The sequence below is a fragment of the Pezoporus wallicus genome, unplaced genomic scaffold (assembly GCF_028554395.1).
Source record: "Pezoporus wallicus isolate ANWC-B61680 ecotype Strahan unplaced genomic scaffold, APGP_CSIRO_Pwel_v1 contig_12129, whole genome shotgun sequence".
Lineage (NCBI taxonomy): Eukaryota > Metazoa > Chordata > Aves > Psittaciformes > Psittacidae > Pezoporus > Pezoporus wallicus.
The window spans coordinates 85612-104043 of record NW_026642642.1 but is presented as its reverse complement, the minus strand read 5'-3'; the positions used below and the strand labels follow the sequence as shown (position 1 = coordinate 104043).

General features: G+C 42.0%; 1 protein-coding gene across 1 annotated transcript in view; it reads right to left on the bottom strand.

The window, feature by feature from the left end:
• The window catches only part of UNC13B (unc-13 homolog B), a 212565-nt gene that overhangs the window by 127672 nt on the left and 66461 nt on the right, over window positions 1-18432 (bottom strand). The window contains exons 9-11 of the mRNA XM_057431178.1: window positions 16786-16911; window positions 4162-4473; window positions 2178-2268 (exon numbers count right to left, since the gene is read on the bottom strand). Coding sequence (XP_057287161.1) covers window positions 2178-2268; window positions 4162-4473; window positions 16786-16911 — 529 coding nt within the window. The remainder of the gene's footprint in view (window positions 1-2177; window positions 2269-4161; window positions 4474-16785; window positions 16912-18432) is intronic.

The window sequence follows — 18432 nt, the reverse complement described above, 5'->3', positions numbered from 1 at the left end:
TGAGGTCTAGGTAACCTGGTAAAACAGATCCAAACACGCTGGGAAAAAGTCATACTTGGGGTAGCCAAATTCAAAGCATATATAAAGCAGGGGTCCCTCAGGCAGCTCTGGTAGCACACAGCCTGGCAGCTTGGGTACCAAGCAACTTTTCACACACAACGTGAAGGATTTGTAGGCATAACAGATTAGGAAGAGACAGACAGCAATGTGCTTAAGGAGTGAAAAACCACACAATTCTATAAGGAAAAGTGCAAAGCCATATTCAGCTGTAATCCAATCCAAATATAGGCTAGGGAAAAACCGACAAAGCCCTTCTTCAGAAGGAAGCTCAGTCCTGGAAAGGATAAGAGGCAAACTATGCATCAGTGCTAGTCTGCAATAAAAACACACCATCACAGCGGGATACTGGTATCTTGGGTTATCAGGATCACATCCTGGAGAACAAAGTTTTCATTGTTCTGTAGTACACATGAGCAAGCTCTCAGCTGAGAGCATGCTGAACTTCTACAGTCAACTTTGGACACGAAGAAAGGAAAGGTGAGGGCGGGCAGCAAGAAGACAGGCTGATTAAAAGAAAAAGTGCCATTTAGTGAACTTGAGAAGAGTAAGTGGGGCTTCATCCTCTCCTTGCAATAGCCCTTCACTATTTTACAGAGGGAGGGAATCCATTCTGCTCCTTTAATACTTGGCCTAAGCATGAGAAATGGGTTTATACGGCAAAAGAAAGATCTAGAGAAGAGGTTAGGAAGCCTTTGGACAGTAAAGACAGCTAAACCCTGGAGTAGGCTGCTGGAAAGCTCTGTATCGCACGGATTTTGTTTTAAGGTAACAGGCATGGTCAAGGCAAAGCAAGTCATGATATTATGATATCAAAAGTAAACCAGTGTCTCTGTAACAGACATCTCAAAGCATGTGTTCCTTCCAATTCTGAAGAAACACAAAGAATGATGCTGAACCACCTCATGGACGTCGTAGTCTCTCAAGAAGAAAAGGACAGATATGCACAGGGAGACGCATCATTGAATCTTTTGTTCCTCTTATTATGCTTTGCCTTGTTTCCCATAAGGCACAGAACTAAACTGTTTTGCTTGTATGCGCTACAAAACCACAACAGAAGTTCTTAGATACTAAGGGTGTACTTAAATTTCACTTTCCATGTCAGTATGACAGTTTTGAACCAAATGCCTTCTGCTTAGAAGTGAAGTAACACAGTAATTCTTAGACGGGAAAGAATTTACAAACCAGATAAACCATTTCTGCTGTGGCACTTCAGATACCTCCCCAGATGCAAGGAAAAAAGAATAAAACTTGTTTTCCTAACACCTTGCAACAAATCCGTAAAAGAGAAGTCCAGCTATTGGTAGCAAGATGCTGTCAAGTAATTCCTTATAGAAAACAAAACAGGGGAGCTATAGCTGAAGGTAGTATTTCTAAATAAAATACATTAACTGCATTTTGGGTTGTAGGCAATAGTTTATCATCTATAGAATATGAACACCATATGTTATCTTTCTGTGGGCATACAGATGGATGAAAGCAGAAGATTCTTTTAAGAAAAACAACAACTTTTTAGGTCTTAATCGCTGTTTTCTAAAACAAGAGTGTTTATACTGCTGAAGAAAATGTCACAACCTTTTCCTTTTGACTTCCCAAATCAGGATTTTTTATTTTTAAATCATACTTTCATGAGATGGAAATACCAAGACTTATTATACACCCACTTTCAATTAGTATATATAAAAATATTTGATGTAAAGTTTCCCAAGGAACATTTTCACATGAAAAATAATACAGATAACTCCAAGTAAGCTAACAAGCTATCCTCAAGTTGCCTTGAGAGAAAGTCTTAATTTTTAACGATTTAACACAAACCATTTAGTCCCAGACATTATTATTACTATTTACAAATTCAGAGCTAATTCCTCTGCTACTACATTTTTCCTGATACTCATCTCCAGTTCCACACAATGATGTTCATCAAATTGTTTGGTAGAATTAGACAACTCTAAGACCATCACAACAGGCTGCAGTCCTATACAATACACTTGATTAAATTTTTCTCTGCAAAACATCAAAACTGTGAGACGTGTCTTACAAGGAAGAAGAAATGAAACCTTTAGCCACAGATCTAAAACTCAGGTAGCACAGAGAAGGAACAAAGCAATACTCCATCCTACCTCTTGAAGCCGCAGTCGAACTTTGCTAATAGCTCTAATCCAATGGGCTCTTGCTGGAGGAAATGGTGGTGGCTCATTGTCACCGTGGTAGCTTAAAGGCAAGAAACAGAAAATCACTGTATGAAATACACTCATCTGTAGCGAAGATTTAATGTTACACAGTGCAGTCACAGTTTCAGCTCTGGAACATGAAGTAACCAACAGCCTCCAGGCAACACAGGCCTGCACGTGTTCTGGGAATTAAGAATCTAAAGCAGAGGTTTCCTTATACACAGGAACCATTGTGGAAACTGATGAGCTGAAAGATATAAAATAGGCTACAATCCAGCTCCAGAAGTAAGATGACTTTGGTCAGAACATCAGGAAAGCAGTCCAAGATACCTGATCAAGCTAGCTCAACACACTGGTATCATAACTGCACACACCAAAGAGGCAGAGGGAAGACTTTACATCCCTATGCCTGTCGCAGATCCCTTCTAACCACTGCCTCTTGCTGATCATCCCTACTGCTACAAATTTACAAGCCCTTCTCAGTGGAAACACTGGCCATAGGGCTCAGCTGTGGTTATCCTCATTCACTGGCCCTTTCTCTCTCCACCCCTTTCCTATAGCGTTTCAAGGGGGCATGTGTATTTGGCAACAGCGCTCCATCTCACTGCCCCACAGCACATTTTATACTCCATAACCTCATCACACATTGGGCTTTTGGTTGCGCTCCTTTTATATGTTACTGAGATGTAAATCACTGAAACAAAGATCTTTCTGTCTGCAAAGCACCCAGCCCTCCTAACAGTATAAAAACAAAACATAGCTGAGGGCATCATGCATCCATGCTGCACAACTAGCTCAGATGCAACTCTAAGGTTCAACATTCAGAGCTCAGTTCCATGCATACTCCATGGAGGCAGTAAAGCATTGCCAGAAAGTGGAGAGAAAGGGAGCCAATAATGCAGGAGTACCCAAGTTAGATGCCTAAATTAGCCTGAAACAGACTATGTGAATAACCCTCCTTGTGAACAAATATAGGCCAACAGTTCTGGGACCAGACTCCTGCTGCTCTGTAAGGAGAAGAGGAAAGTGAGATAGAGTTGAAACAGTTCAACACTTTTGCTAGTTTTGTTTCCCTTTTTTCATTTTAAGTGTAAGGGATGCCTACACATGAACTGTTGCAGTTAATTCTCTCATATAAGTACAGTGACATCAGATGTACCCTCCAAAGGGTAGAGACAGAAAGACATCTTTCTGTGGATCTCACTGAAACAGATAAAAATATCATACCTATATAAGTATACCCATCTTTACTCTAGGGGCTGCAATGACTTGATTACCTCAAGGAAAAAAACGTCACTCCCAAAGTTAAGTAGCAAAATTCAAAATTCCTGTAAAAAAACAGCTCATTATAACGCACAACTTTTGAACTTTTTGAATTACAACTCACGTTACAACTTCTTTTTACTCATTACAACTTTTGAAGCCTGTTTTCAATATTGTTGACAACCTGGAAAGCCCAAGCGCAAGGACAAGGCAAGCTGCCACACTGAGTCAAAGGAACGTGTCTATTCGTAATGTAATTCTACAACCTGCGCCTACATAAACACTAATTGTGGTAGCCTATTACATAAGAAAGGAATTAGTGCAGCTCTAACCATGACTACAAGCAGTTCTTGGTTGCTCACACATAAGCTTGATCACAAATGAGCAATGGAAGCAGGTATTTGGGCAGACTACGTTCATGAAACCAGAAATGGAAAATACAGCACATGAGCTTCAAGGCACTAGAAGGCTTTCCTCTTTACATACAGAGCAAACGTGGTTTAAGCTTACCCAATGTGTCATAAATAACTGCACATAAAGATGCTTCACAGATCGGCAACATCAAGTTAGCTTTTGGAGAAGGCTAAAAAGTAACTTCCCCAGGAAACAGCAGAGAGAGGCATCCTCTTTGAATTAGTTGAAAAGAACTTATTAACATAGTTTCACTTACCTCACATGGGTTCCTGCATCATTGGGCTTCTCAAGTTCCAGAGCTACAGAACGGTCTGCACGTTTCTCCTCTGTCTCATAGGTCTTCTCCTCCTCTCCTTTGCCATGGGGTTCCTCTTGCTCCCTGCGCCACGCCTGACCATCCTTCTGGTAGCTGCCTGAACTGTGGTAGGAATGATTCGAGACTCTTTCCTGGTGATCATCTTCTTGCTCAGAGGCATGGGCACTTTCATGGGAATGGTCCAGCTCACTGAGGTGAGAGCTTCCCTGGCTGACGTTACAAGAGGAGCCATATCTACTACTGCCAGCAGGACTATGAGAGAATAATAAAGTCCATCAGAAAAAAAAACAGTGGCTTGGGGAAACACAAAGCAACCTGCACATCTAAAAAATGGAGTGGAACACTAAACATTACTGAAAAGATGTGTTATAAAGTCAGATTTATCTATTATGCTCCCTGAAGTAGATCTAGACTTCTGAACCTCACAAATCTGACAGGCAGTAGAAATACTTCATACACAGCCTACCAGTATATAGACCACATATGCCTGTGGTCTTGTTTTCACTAACTAACTACTACTTTACCCTTCATCAGCTAGAAACTGCCAGTGAAGATATTCTAATAACCAGACAGGAATAAGAATGGAAACATAGCAATTCAGAGTGGAAGTGTTTCTGTCTTCTGGAGATTCACTGCAGCTAAATTCTTTACCCTAACCATTTTAAGCAGACTATTAATGAGAAGTACAGTTAACTTAAAGTTAACTTCATATATATATATATGTTTATGATAAAATAGATTGCAGTCAAAATCAAGGTTGTCAAGACTATCAACTTAAAACCTTTTACAAAAGTAGAGCAATGTAGGAAGCTACAAGTGTGGCTCCAATAAAGCTTTTTGAAGAATTCACCACGGGGGCATGATCTCTGTATTTCAGGACACCACTTCCAGGACTGAATTCCCAGAATCCTCAGACAAAATACAGTGGATCAAAATTTCTCATGCAGTCAGGAAAATTACAGCAAAGAATTAAGTAGCACTAATGTTTCTCTCACTTGCACGCTCAGGAGAATTTCAAGCTAGATAGGAAGTTTTGGAAGTGCAGTGTTGCAGTTGTATGACCACAGGCATATGCTTCACTTCCTGTACCATGCAAAGATATGTTTAGCAAGTCACTGCTTTGATTTTTGAGGGCAATTGTAACTTAACGCATGCAAAAGACCAAATACAGACTGATGGAACACTAGTAATTTCCTTTAGTGACTTTCCTAGCTGCATGAAAAAAACCTTTGCACAGATTTTAGGAAGAGAAAGCATTAGAATACCTTCACTGATATCTCTGGAAATGTTTTAAGATCTTCAATAATGTGAAATGAACCTAATTAGCTGTGTAATATATCACCAGTAAACCAAATTTCTCTCTAAAATTAAAAGCCTTTACCTTGCATTTTGAAAAAAAAAAAAAAAAACAACCCTTATTCCGTCCAATACACTCTACATACTGTTACTTATTTCTTAGCAAATACAATATAATTATCACTAAACAAGAAAGCAAAGTGATTGTATTGAGCAGAATTAACACGCATGGAATGTAACTTCTGAAAGGCCAATGAAATTAGCACTAGAAGCATCTCATTCAGCATGAGAAAAGCATTCTCACACACAGTGTGAGAACATGGGAAATTCAATTACATTTACAGAAAAAAAAGAGTGGAAAGAGGTGAGAAAATGGTCTAAAGGCCTATATGTAACTACTGACTGCAGTTTGCCACATCCTCAGTGACAAATATCAATAATGCTACAAACGACAACAAATAGCAGAAGGAACTGGCTACAAACATCAGGCACCAAGGTATCTACTGCAGCAGTATTGCATTATAAATGGTCAAAAACTTGCAACCATTTATTATGCTTCATTTGTAACTAGCCTTTTCTGATTCAGTTGTTCCACACTATTCAGATCTGCAGCCTGTGTGCTAGGATGAAGCACTGCTCCCTCAGGAGCAGAATCAAGCTCAGTTTCTTTCAGTTCAGGCCCAGCTGGAGCATGCTCTTCTGCCTGATCTTCTTTCTGCAGTTCACCTGAAATCACATTCTGATGGTCTTCTGACTCTTTATCAATCTTCTCCCTCAGCTCTTTGTTGGATGTATCATCAACAGCGCTTGCACCAGATGGTTCTTCAGAAAGTTCATTGTCTACAGCATCAGGCTGATTTGAAGACAAGTTTATTTCTGTATTTGCATCAGTCAGTTGATCTGAGACTGCAGATTCTGAGTTTTCATCTGAACTGACTGTTCCTAACACCTTGTCATCTGGTTTTGACAAAGCCTGCGGTGGTGTATGTGGTTCCCTTTTGGCAGAGGTCTCCCTGTTGTCTTTTTGCCAGGGAAAGGAGAAATCTAGCTTTTTCCCAAATACTGCTCCTTGGGCACTCTCTGGTTTACCCACCTTTTCTTCACTACCTCCTTCAAAGAGAGTAGAAGAAAGTTTCTTAAAGCTGGACATGAGGCCCTGATCTGCCCCTGCTTTATTAACTGAAGGTGGCTGCTGAGAGAAGAATGACCCAAATGGCTTTCCACTATCAGCAGATGACATAAAACTGAATTTTGGCAAACTGGGCATGCTTGGTATTTCAAACACTGGTTTACTACTGTTCGCATCTGGAGGAACACTATTAGGTTTTTTCAAGTCACATTTGGAAGCAGTGCCTTTTGCAGGCACCTCGTCAGCTGCTGAATGTTCAGCAGCTTGCTGTTCTACCTCACTTGTCTTCTCTTCATTCAGCTGGAGCACATGAACACTGGGCTCATCAGCTGGAGCTGGGAGTTCTCTACTATTACTACTGATCATGTCCTGCTGATCAATGCCCGCATTGGCCTGATCCCCTGTAATAACAGGTTCAGACTCAAGTGTAGCACTCTCATCCAATTGGGAAAGGTTTGTGTCTTCCCTATTAGCTGGGGCTTCCATTTCCACTGCAAGCTCCTCAGTAGAGCCAGCCTGAAGGACGTCAGTAGCTACGCTGTTTGTAGGAGCAGCCTGTTCCTTGGTTATATGTGAAGATCCCACATCAAGCTGCCATGTATCTCCATCACTTTGGTCGGTGGCCTCAGCCTGCACTGTATCGATGGCATTACTGAAATCAGACTGGCATGGCTTAGTATCTACCACCTCAGAAGGCTGTGCATCATTGTCCAACTCCATAACCTCAAGGGACTGATTTTCAGTAGACACTGCTGTTTCTGGAGTGATCATCAAAGGTTCCTCTTTACAGGTTTCAGAGTTCCTGTTTTCCTCAGTTTCTGTTTTCACAGGAGACTCTTTTGTGGAGCTCTCTTCTGTTGGAACAGGTAATACATCCTCCTTCAGAGAGCTCGTGACACCTCTTTTAGACTCTCTGGCTGCAGCTGTGTTTTCTGTTTCTCTAGAGTCTTTTGCTAGAACAGACGCAGTGACATCTTTCACACTACTGCTCTGAGGCTTAGGGGTGGATTTTGGAGGCATCTCTTTTGGAGATTCTTTTGGACCTTTGAAGATGCCAAAGAGATCATTTGTGAAAGCTGGTGCTGGGCCACTTGGGAGGGATGAGAAACCAAAGAAAGAGGAGCTTTTCTTCTGTGCAGTGGGAGGTGCGGTAGCTTGAGGCTGGGAAAAGAAACCAGATAATGTTTTGGGTGGTTTCATTTTTGTCATAAAACTTGAAAACATTTCAACTGAAGAATCCAGGACTGATTTATCACTCTCAGATTCCTTAGGTTTGTTTTGCAAATTAGAAGCCTCTGCCATTTTAGAAGGAGACGGTGGCTCTCGTGCTTGTTGTAACCCTTCACCAAGAGTTTGATCAGGTAATTTACGTTCTGACAACTCATTCTGTGCGCATACTTCTTTAGAGATCACTTCATTTTTAATGTCACCCATGCTATTTAAGTCATTTAGACTCTGGGAATCTATTTTGTTCCCTGAGGCCGTGCTATAATCCTCCTTTTCAGAAGTTTCTTCTTTTGAAGAATAAGGCTCTTCTTTATCAACAGGAAATGCAACACTCTCCATTTTCCCTGTGCTGCCCGCAGTATTTTCTTCTAAAGAAATAGCCTGTTGGCCCGGAGAGCCCTCCTGCACACTGGGAGTCTGAAGGCAAGGACCAGAGGCAGCTACATTGCCTACTGCAGTGTCATCAGTCTGTGGAAGCTTCTCTAAGTCACTCCCTTCAGCTACCTCAGCAACACTTTCTACTGTTTCCACTGCCAGCATTTCTGGCTTATTTTCTTGGATCGTTTCTGGGAGCGTTTGTTTGCCAGTCACTGCTGCAATAATACCAACTTCTTCTTTATTGTTTGCTTCCTGTTGCCTGGCAGAACTGCTAATTTTGACACTAGAGTCGGTGGCAATATTTTGCTTCACATACGGCTTGGAGTTCACTGGCTTAGCTGTTTTTCTATTATTCTCCTGTCTTGGAGCAGCTTGTGGTTTCTCATCCAAAAAGGATGTCAAATTGAAGAAGCTAAAGCTAGTACTTCTTTGAGGTATGCTCCTCTCAGCAGTTGGACCGCTGGAGAAGAAGGAGGGCAGATGAAACAGCCCCTCTGTTTCCTGCTGCTTCCCACTAGCAGGAGCAGGTGGTGAAGGCTTTGCCTCATCTGATCCCGTGAAGAAGGAGAATATGCTCCTACTGGCTGGCTGTGCTGGCTGTGATTTCGAAGCAGTGATATCAGAAAAGCTGAATGGCAAACTGAAGCCTGACTCTTTACGTGCTTCATCTGGCTTTGGTTTTGGCTGAGTAACTGGGCCTCCTGAACGATCTCCTCCTTGCTGCTTTGGTGTCACCGTGGGTACGCTGCTTTGCTGCACAGCTGACTGACTCAGCTGGCCAATTTTGGGGTGTACACCCACTGCCTTCTGTGAAATGTTCCCAGGAAGCACTTTTTTACTCTCAGGAGACTCCTCCTCAGCTTTCCTGCTTCGTTGTTCCATTTGCACCCCAGGGCTAGGAGAAACCTGCCCATCCGTGCCCTCTGTTCCCACCCCTTCCTTCTGGGCGGAGGACAGACATGGCATGCTGGCACTCTGAAGACCCCCAGACTTCTCCTTCTGCTGTCTCGACTCAGTTCTGCTACCGGTTTTTGGAAGAGTACTTGAGGTTGGTTGAGCAGGCACAGGCTCCGCTTTGAAGAGATCTCCAAGGGATCCAAATAACGATGAGAAGCTGGAGGTTTCCTTCTGTTCTGGCTGTACCATCTTTTCCGGTTTATCACTTTGACTTCTTCCCAGATCTGGTGACGGCTGTGGGGCTTTGCTTACTTGTGTTTTAAAGAAGTCAAAAAATCCAGAAGCTTGCGGTTTGTTGGCAGTGGAGCCTGCAGGAGAATCTTCTCCAAGGCTGAACAACTTCAGAGCGCTCTTAAATAACGTCTCCTCAGGCTCAGTGGCTGGCTGGCTCTGATTTTGCTGCGACCGACTCGATTCATTAATACTTGCATGCCCTTCAAGATGCCTGGAAGATGGTGTTGCTTTAACAGGCCTCTCTTCTCGTATGGGCCTGCCATCTGGAACAGTTTGGCTCAGCAGAGAAGGAGATTTAGTTAATCCCTTTTTTTTAACACGGAGGTTTTCATTCTGATTTAAGTCTGGCTTTTCATTTCTAGCAGCCTCCAAATTAAGTTCTGATGAAGTATTTCTTCTCGGTTCTGGCATAACAGGAAACTTTAGCCCTGCTTGTGCCTCCTCTAATTTCCTATTTGGTGCAAGTGATAAAGCATCAGTTTTATTTTCAGATGATACTGACTGTGTGTCTTTTGTTTTCAAGGCAGAATCTCCTGATGTCTCAGGGTCAGGACCTGAAGACTTTCCAATTAGTCCACCCAAAGCAGAAAATAAAGAGCTAACTTTGTTCACTGGTGTTTTCTTATCTTCCTCAGTCTTTTTTGCTTCTATTACACTTTCATTAGATGCCACAGTTTCTTCAGTTTTAGGAGTAGACTGAAACAGATGGAAACCAAAGAATCCTGATGACCCACTCCCTGTAGCTGTCAAAGGGACAGCCTTATCTGCTTCCTTAGTGTGAACTTCCTTACTCAGTGATTTATTTAAAGCTGCTCTGGAATGTGTTCGGAGATCAAGGGTTAGCGGAGATTCCTCTGAATAATTCAGGGTTTCCTTTTCAGGTCTAAAATCTACTTTGAGTTTTTGAAGTTTATAACCTGAGAAATCTAAGGGCTGCTCTCTCTGATAACAAATGGACTCTTCAAACATTTGTGAAAAGGTCTCCAAATTCATGTTCATTAGCTGATCACTCCTCTGCAAAGCTACTGACAGGTCCAGGGGCTTATTTGTTGTATAATCACCAAAAGACTCCTCTTCAGCAAACCAAAACAGCTCATCTTCACTGCCAAGAGGGACTTTAAAACCACAAACAGCAATCGTGTTGTCTTCTAGCACAGCACTTGGAATGGAATCCATCTGAAAATTATAACCCCAGTAGTCCGGATAGGAATATGCTTCGGGAGCACATACATAGACATATTGTCCAGTGGGATCAGTGAGTAGTGAATACACATACTGGTTATCGCTGTACATGTAATATCCACAGTCACCATCTTCTGATGGCCACCATACACCCTGCTCAAGCATCATCAGCCACTCCTGATACTCCTGGCTATAGGATGAGTACGTAAAGCTCTCATCCATACTTAAAGTCTCTTGGTCAATTAGAGTCCACATAGTTCCATCACAGCCAGAGGAGTAGCTTAAATCCATGGGCAACTCTTCTAATGAGTAACTGCCATCTCTTTCAAATGGTGAAAAGTTATGGTAACTATCATTGACAGAATCAGCAGTCCATGTATCATTTTCTCCTGAACAAACATCTCGAAACATTAACTGGTCAAATGACTCATAGGACATCACACTTAAATCTAAACTTTGTCCATCAAAATTGGCATTAGTCTGCCAATCCATCACATTTGCATTCCCATCCTTCTTACAGAGATTCACTACCGCATCATTTTCAGGCCAGTCCAAGAACTGAGGGGGCAGAACAGAGTTCTGGTTTAACACATAGTAAACTGGTACTGCTATTTCATGAGTGCCAGCCAGCTCCCCCACTTCATATTCCCATTCAAAGCTAGAATGGCTTCTTGTTTCTTGATAAGCTGAGTACTGCTCCGTACAGTTATAGCTTTTGTTAGTCAAATTGAGAAATTCGTTTGATCCTTTGTTTAAAAGAGTTGGGAAAACTCTAGATATTTCATCCTGACAAGGGATATGCCTACCATTTACAGGCTTTCCAGATAAGTCCTGTGCCTTGTCTTGAAGATTTAGAGCATCAGGGAGCAGAGGATGCCTGCAGTGGGGAACGTGGGGCTCAGGTGTTTTATCCACTCTTGCACTGGACTGGTGGTCAGTCATTTTGGAAGATTCCATCGTTTTCACATTATCCAGTTTCTCCTTTGGTTTGGGCAGGAGATTTTTCAAGAAGCTGGAAGATTCCTGCTTTTCTCCAGTGCTGCAGTGAGTGTCAGAAGTCATTCCTGAGTTGCTGTGTTTTGTCTCTGAGCTAGGATCTTCACCTCTATCAAAAAGCTTCATGAAGCCTAGAGGGTTTGTTTTTACCTTCTCTTGCTTACATTCAGACAAGTTTTCATTTGAAGAAAATTTAAATAAACCAGAAAATAATCCAGGAGAAGTGCTTTTCTGGCCATCACTCTCACTGTTAGCAGCCAAGTCTCGATTACTGTCTGTGTTTTCACTGGAAGGAATGTGAAGAAACCCAGAAAGAAAACCTGGCGTGCGCTTCTTCTGCGTGTCATCTGCACTTGCAGCTTTTGGTCCTCTGGCTGGAAAGGTGGGTTCAACTGAGCTGTCATTTAAGTCTGGTTCATTTAGTTCGTCCCTCATCAATCCTCCTTTTATATTTCTATGTTCTTCCTGAGTATTTCTAGTTGTTTGCTGCTCTCCTGAAGCCTTGAAGGTAGCAGAGGCACTCTCCTGGTGGTTTTTAATATTTATTTGGGCATTAGATAGGTTTCCTTTAGTCACGTTTTTTGTTTGTACAAGTTTCTCCTTATGGTCTGATAAATCTGGAACAGAGCTAGATTTTAATGAAATGGCATTTTCTGAATTACTGTTTCTGTCTTCATGCAAAGCAATGCTGCTAGGATTCTGATTAGTTCTTTGGTCCTGTGAAGGTGCTAGATTTTCTGCAGAAGAAAATTTAAATACTGAAGGAATAAAGCCTCCTTTATCATTCCTATGTTCCTGCTTTTCCGAAAAACCCAACCCACTGAGAAAAGAAAGTTTCCCAGAGAAAGGAAATGAGCGTTCATTCGATGAACTATTTTGTCTTACATCCTCCTCAGACTTATGGCCTTTAAAATGCCCAGATGTACTTTGTTTCTGCCCTTGTTCAGCAGAAGGAAGCAACAACTGACTGAAAGACTTTTTGAGCGGACTGAAAAAGCTTTCAGCTGCTGCACTCTGATCTTGAGGCTGTGAATGAGGTTCCACATTATCTCTGTTTTGCTTGTTTCCTGGTCCATGACCTGTAGCATGCTGATCCCCTAAGCAATTTTCAGGTGGCTGCTCCCTGGCAGTGGGTGCACCCTCTTTTACAGTGGCATCTGGCTGGTTTGTAACGTAATGCAAATCTGACTGCTTCTGTGTCATATCCTGCTGCTTGGGAGCCAAAAGACCATCAAAATTGGCTTTCAGACTGAAGGAACTGACTGAGTTTGTGAGCCTGCCAAAGATAGAAGATACAGAAGTGCTATTTGTGTTCACCTCTGCCTCGCTTCTAGTCTCATTTGTCCGTGTCTCTGGAATGATGCTGCTGGTCTTGGCTGCCATCTCTTCAGATGGTTTCTCAGTTCTGTTTGCCTCATCAACTTTCACAGCATGGCTGTCCTCTTTGGTGTGCTCCTCTTTTATGACTTCTTGTTTTGGCACTTCCTTCTCAGAGAAGATCTTTAAAGGATTGAACATACCTAGAACAGAATTCACAACCGAATGTTTGTTCTGCTGGCTGCCAGTGGTTGTTCCTTGTGGTTGCTGGAGATCACGTGGCGTGGAAGCCTTACTGTCCACCTCAGTGGTTTCTGACTTGTTGGGGTTTATATTCTGGGGTTTTTTATCACCACTCACCTGGGATGGTAGCAAAGAGTGAATGGAGAACTTGGTGTCAGCTTTATTATCTGCTGTCACTCCAGAAGACGAACTCTCGCTTTTGCACTTACCAGGAAAAACATTTGAGATTCCACTTTCTGATGAGTTTCTGGTTTCTGTTTTCTCTGGAGTGGCAGAAACAAGCTTTTCAACAGAGGCTGTAAGCTGCTTTGTGCTTGACCCCACCTTTTCAGTGAAAGAGCTGAATAGGGAATTCACTGTATTTTTCACACCTGACAGGTCTGGGAGAGATTCAGATTTGACCTTGGTACTCTCCCCTGCAGAAGGATGCTTGGTCTGCTCAGACTTCCTACCCTCTACTGAATTATCGGCATTATCCTGCTTCACCGACATGTTCTCAACATTTTTCCTGGTCTCTGTCAACGTACCAAATTTGTTGATTTCTTCCTCCTTTTCAGCCAAGTATTCTGAAACTGATTCTACCAGACACTGTAGTTCATCCATAGTGTCTATGTACTCCTCATTGGGCTCTTCAACAGGAGAGAGTGTTAAGTCTTGCATAGGATGACCATGCTTGCTTCCTTTAGCCTTGTGTTTTTTATCACAGCTAGCTTTCAACTGGGAGCCCAGATCTGCAGTGTAATTAACAGTGAAGTTTCTCAAATGGCTGATATCAGAATCAGACCATGTTTGTGAAAGCGAAGCCAGTTCTTCCATTTCATCATCTGAAACAGGCGAGTACGGGAACTCATCAGAAGCACTGCTGTCAAATTCCTCAAGGACATCCACAGGCACAAAAGTGTTATCTGGCATGCCTATGACTTGCACGTCATCACTGTTACTGAGGTGAAGTGAGCCCTCACGGTTCACTCCCTGCTTGTTCAGCAGCCTGCCACTTTTAACCATTAAGCCATTTTTGTATGGACGCAGGGTGGGATAAGCAGGCAACTGCTCCTTACTGTCAGAGCTACTGGTATATTTCCCAGTTCTATCATATACTGGGAAATCATCACTAGGTTCAGAACTAGTTGCCACACCATTGAAATAAACTGTTTTCTCCCCAGGAAACTGCAGACCTTCATTACTTCGCAGGTTTATTTGTTCACTTTCTTCAGAATGGTATCGCAGCTTCTTTTTCCTTCTCCTATCTATTGTGTCATATTCCTGAGGATACCTAGGGACATCTACAGATCCTGACTCCACACACACATTTTGGCAGCACCTTGATCTTTCACAGTGGTTGAAATTTTCTCGTTTTGAGAGAGTTGGCATCTTTTTTATTTTTGTTTCCTGCCAACTTCTATTTTTATGACTCTTTTCTAAGAATTCCTCTATTAGCAGTTTTCCTAGTTCTTCATAGTTACTCTCCTGTTCTTCTTCTCCATCTTCGCAGTCAAATGGAATGATCCTGACTCTTTCTTTTCTAGCTAGGGATTCTTGTCTAAGATGAGAAATAAAGAGGGTAGGAGGGAAAGGAAGAGAGGCAGAAAAGGGAAGAAAAGAAAAAAAAAAGGAAAGGGAAAGTAACATTTTAAAAAAAACTATCTAGAAAGGACAGAAAAAAAAATAGTAATGAGAAACCATGCATTAAATAAAGAAAAACTAAAATCGGAAACATCCAGAGATAACAAAACTGAAAACCTGCCTATCTACCACCATTACATTTCAATCAAACAGTCAAAAAAAAAGCAGCATAGGTTATGCTCTTAGTATCCACCAGTTACAGCTGCACAAAATTTAGAAATGCCTGTTTGAAGCAGAAGAGCTTTTTGTGATCAAGTGAGGGCACACAGCCTTGGCTGTATCAGTACTCTGCTGTTGCTTTTTTAGGCATGCTGAAAAAAGTCACTTATTACAGTAACAGGACTACTTTGAGATCTAGAGCCCACGCACAACGCTCCACTATGCTATGCATGCATTTTGGTCACTCTAGGCTGCAGAATTTGCTTTATCAGTATTCATAAAGCACACAGGCACTTTGTTTCTCCTAAGGGTGGCTAAGGAGCAGAGATTCAGGAGCCATTGGACTCCAGGGAAGTGGGGATGGGGGACAAAATGCAAACTGTGCACAGCAGCAACATGAGGAGTTCCAGCTACTCCGCACTTCAAGTGTTAAAAAAACATGTGCATGAGGCCCTTAGTGACATGGTTTAGTGGTGGACTTGGAAGGCCTGAGATAAAGGCTGGGCTTGATGATCTTAAAGGTCTTTTCCAACCTCACTGATTCTATGATTCTCTGCTGGGAGGGCTCTTGCTGTAGCTAATGCCCTCAGGGGGCTCCTACCAACACAAAATGAAGATCCTCAGAGCTGCTACTGATCAGAAAGCAGAACAAAACATTGGCTATGGATATTAGCCCATTATAAGCCTCAGATGCTTTTCAGGATCTATACTTCCCACATAGAACGTATCTAAGCACATTCAGCAATCTACACTTGTCCATTGTGGGAGACTTAATTAAAGCAGCTAATGTTTTGCTATCAAATGATCTGAAGCTTCATAGAAACCAAAGTAAATGACCCTGGGGATTCTGGGATTAGTTCCCAGATGCTGATCAAAAGGATTATCCCAATTGTTCAACCACATGAAGGCTAATAGCCAGAAAGCTTCCTCTCTAGACACATTTCATGAGAAGAGCTCCTGCCAGCTACATAAAAATAAACAGGTAGGAAGTGAATGTAAAAAAAATCCAAGTGCTCATCTGAAAGATGCACTGCAGCTTTGTCTCACATCATTCATTGCTGAGAACTAAGGAGCATGAGGACACACCTGACCCCATGAGTGGGGCAAGAAAAGGGAAAGGGCAAACGGCATGTGGGCATTGTATGGATGCTGCTAATACAATTGTCTTCACCTTGAAAGGTACCTGGGGCACCCCAATTCAAGATACTGATGGGATAGCCCTGAAAGAGAAATAGCTCACTGCATTTTCAGTACTGCTGCTTTAGTACTTCATTTCCACCACTATTAGACAATTTACACTAACTGGAAAGATACTCATTACTTTAAACGAGCCCTGTTGTACACAGTTTAGAATGCTTACTACACTTCTTGCTTGCAACTTTAGGCTGGTAATTGAAATAATTTTCTTGAAAAGCTAATGAAATTTAAAAGACTCCCAGGGCCGCTATAGTTACTGAATTGAGCCCTTCCAAATCTCTGCTGCAAGCAATGGGAGCTACATGAATGCCTGAAGAGCCATTAACTGTAAATGCTGAATCAACAATTGACTAATTTAGGCATAAAAGAAATTACTTTTCTCCCTAATTGAGCACCTCCCCCACCGTGTTTCCCCTGCTATTTACTAGAAATGAAGTGATGACAAGAAGTCCAACACCAGAGAGGAGAAAAAGATGACAACATCAGCCTGGCATTAAACTACCACAGATCTGAAACAGAGCCAAGGCAAACAGCAAGTTGAGTATCAGCTGAAATGTATCACAAGACCACTTCACAGCAGCAACAGCAAGGAGACAGGCACACAGGCTGCAAAGAGGTTAACCCACCTATCAGACCGATCTAGAGAGCGCCTGCTTCCTATCGAGCACTGGCGGCTTGTCATTTGACTAGACTCAGATGTGGACTCTAGGTCAGTTCGGCCACTCACAGTGGAATCTATGCTATCATATCGCCTTGGAAGTAAATAGAGCAAGAGCAGGGAGACATGGAGGACACATGGTTACACAAAATGAACATTGCAAAGAAAAGTTAGTGCTTTAAAACAAAAAATCCAAGGGGAAAATGTCAGCTATTCTGAAGCCAAACTGGCTGTTGGCAGCAAAACATACTCCCAGGGTTGTTAATGAATAATGGTTGTTATCCTTAGGAGAGGGGGGAATAAAATATACGTATTTCTACCAAAAGAACACAATCACATGTAGCAGCTAATAACAATCAGAACTTTTCCAGCCAAACTCAAATGTTTTAACAAAAAAAAAAAAACACCCATGTTTAGTACATCCAATTTCAATTGAAGCATTTCGGCATAAGTCAACTTTTTGTCCAGTTCTAGCAGAACCTTGTCTGTTGCCTCTGGGCTTGCCCAGGACAGCCTCCTACGAGCTGTCATTTCCTCAGCAATTACCAACTGCAGCCTGCCAGGAACACTGATTTCGTGAGGTCCTGCCTGGTCCACAGCACTTAGAGCTGCTAGGAGAGAAAGGCAAACACAATTTGGTTGTGCAGTACTTAAGTGTTTTGAAAATATTTAAGATCCTCCCACATGCTTCTTTTCAGCCAGCTCTCATTAGAAATACATTTCTGATAAGAAAGAGAATCCCACGTAGCTTCTCTGGAAGGCTTATTTGCATTTTCTAAGTTTTAAGATTAAATATGTGGCAGAAAATCTTGCTGGGCATGTGGAAAAAGCACATGGGAACAGGAATGCTCAGAGAATCACTATCTAGGACTTGCCTTCCTGGAATGAAAGTAATTTTAGACCAGAGCAGACTACAGAGCTCATAGTTTTTAAGTAAATTTTATCAGGCTAGATCCTTTCACAGCAATACTTCCAGGAAATCAGAAAAATCAGAAAAAAAAAACCAACAACAAATCCAAACGTTGCATCTTAGTATTCTCTAACAATTCAAACCATACGTGCCTCTTTGGAAGGTCCTACAAACACATTTATCCATTACTTAAAGGTTCACCCCCTGCCTCTAAGCAAGGTGAGTCATGAAAGACTATTTGTATTGTCAACACCAAGAAGACACATAACTGTCAAAACACCCAGCCTTCATTAGCTTCCCCAATACCGCTGTTAGGCTTGGCTCTTCCATGAACAAAAAGCTTCAGTTCAACTTCCCACGCTCTCAGTAAGATCTTCAGCAACTTTACCACTGCACACCAGCAGAACAGAATAGCATGGGAAAGGGAATAATGTGCCCACATAAGATATTTAGTGGACTAGGAAAAGAGCACTAAGAATGACATGTTACACTGCAGTAAACGCATTTTGCTGGCACATTTGCTCTGCTTCTTGAAATCTCAATAACGGTAACAACATTAAGTGTTACCACTGAACTTCAGCTTTTACCATTAAAGACCATAAGGCAAAAAAGAATAAAACTTAACCTCAGTCATACACCCATGAGGACAACTGAATGCAGATTCAAGCTTCAGGAAACTAGATCATTCTTACCAAGGGGGATATG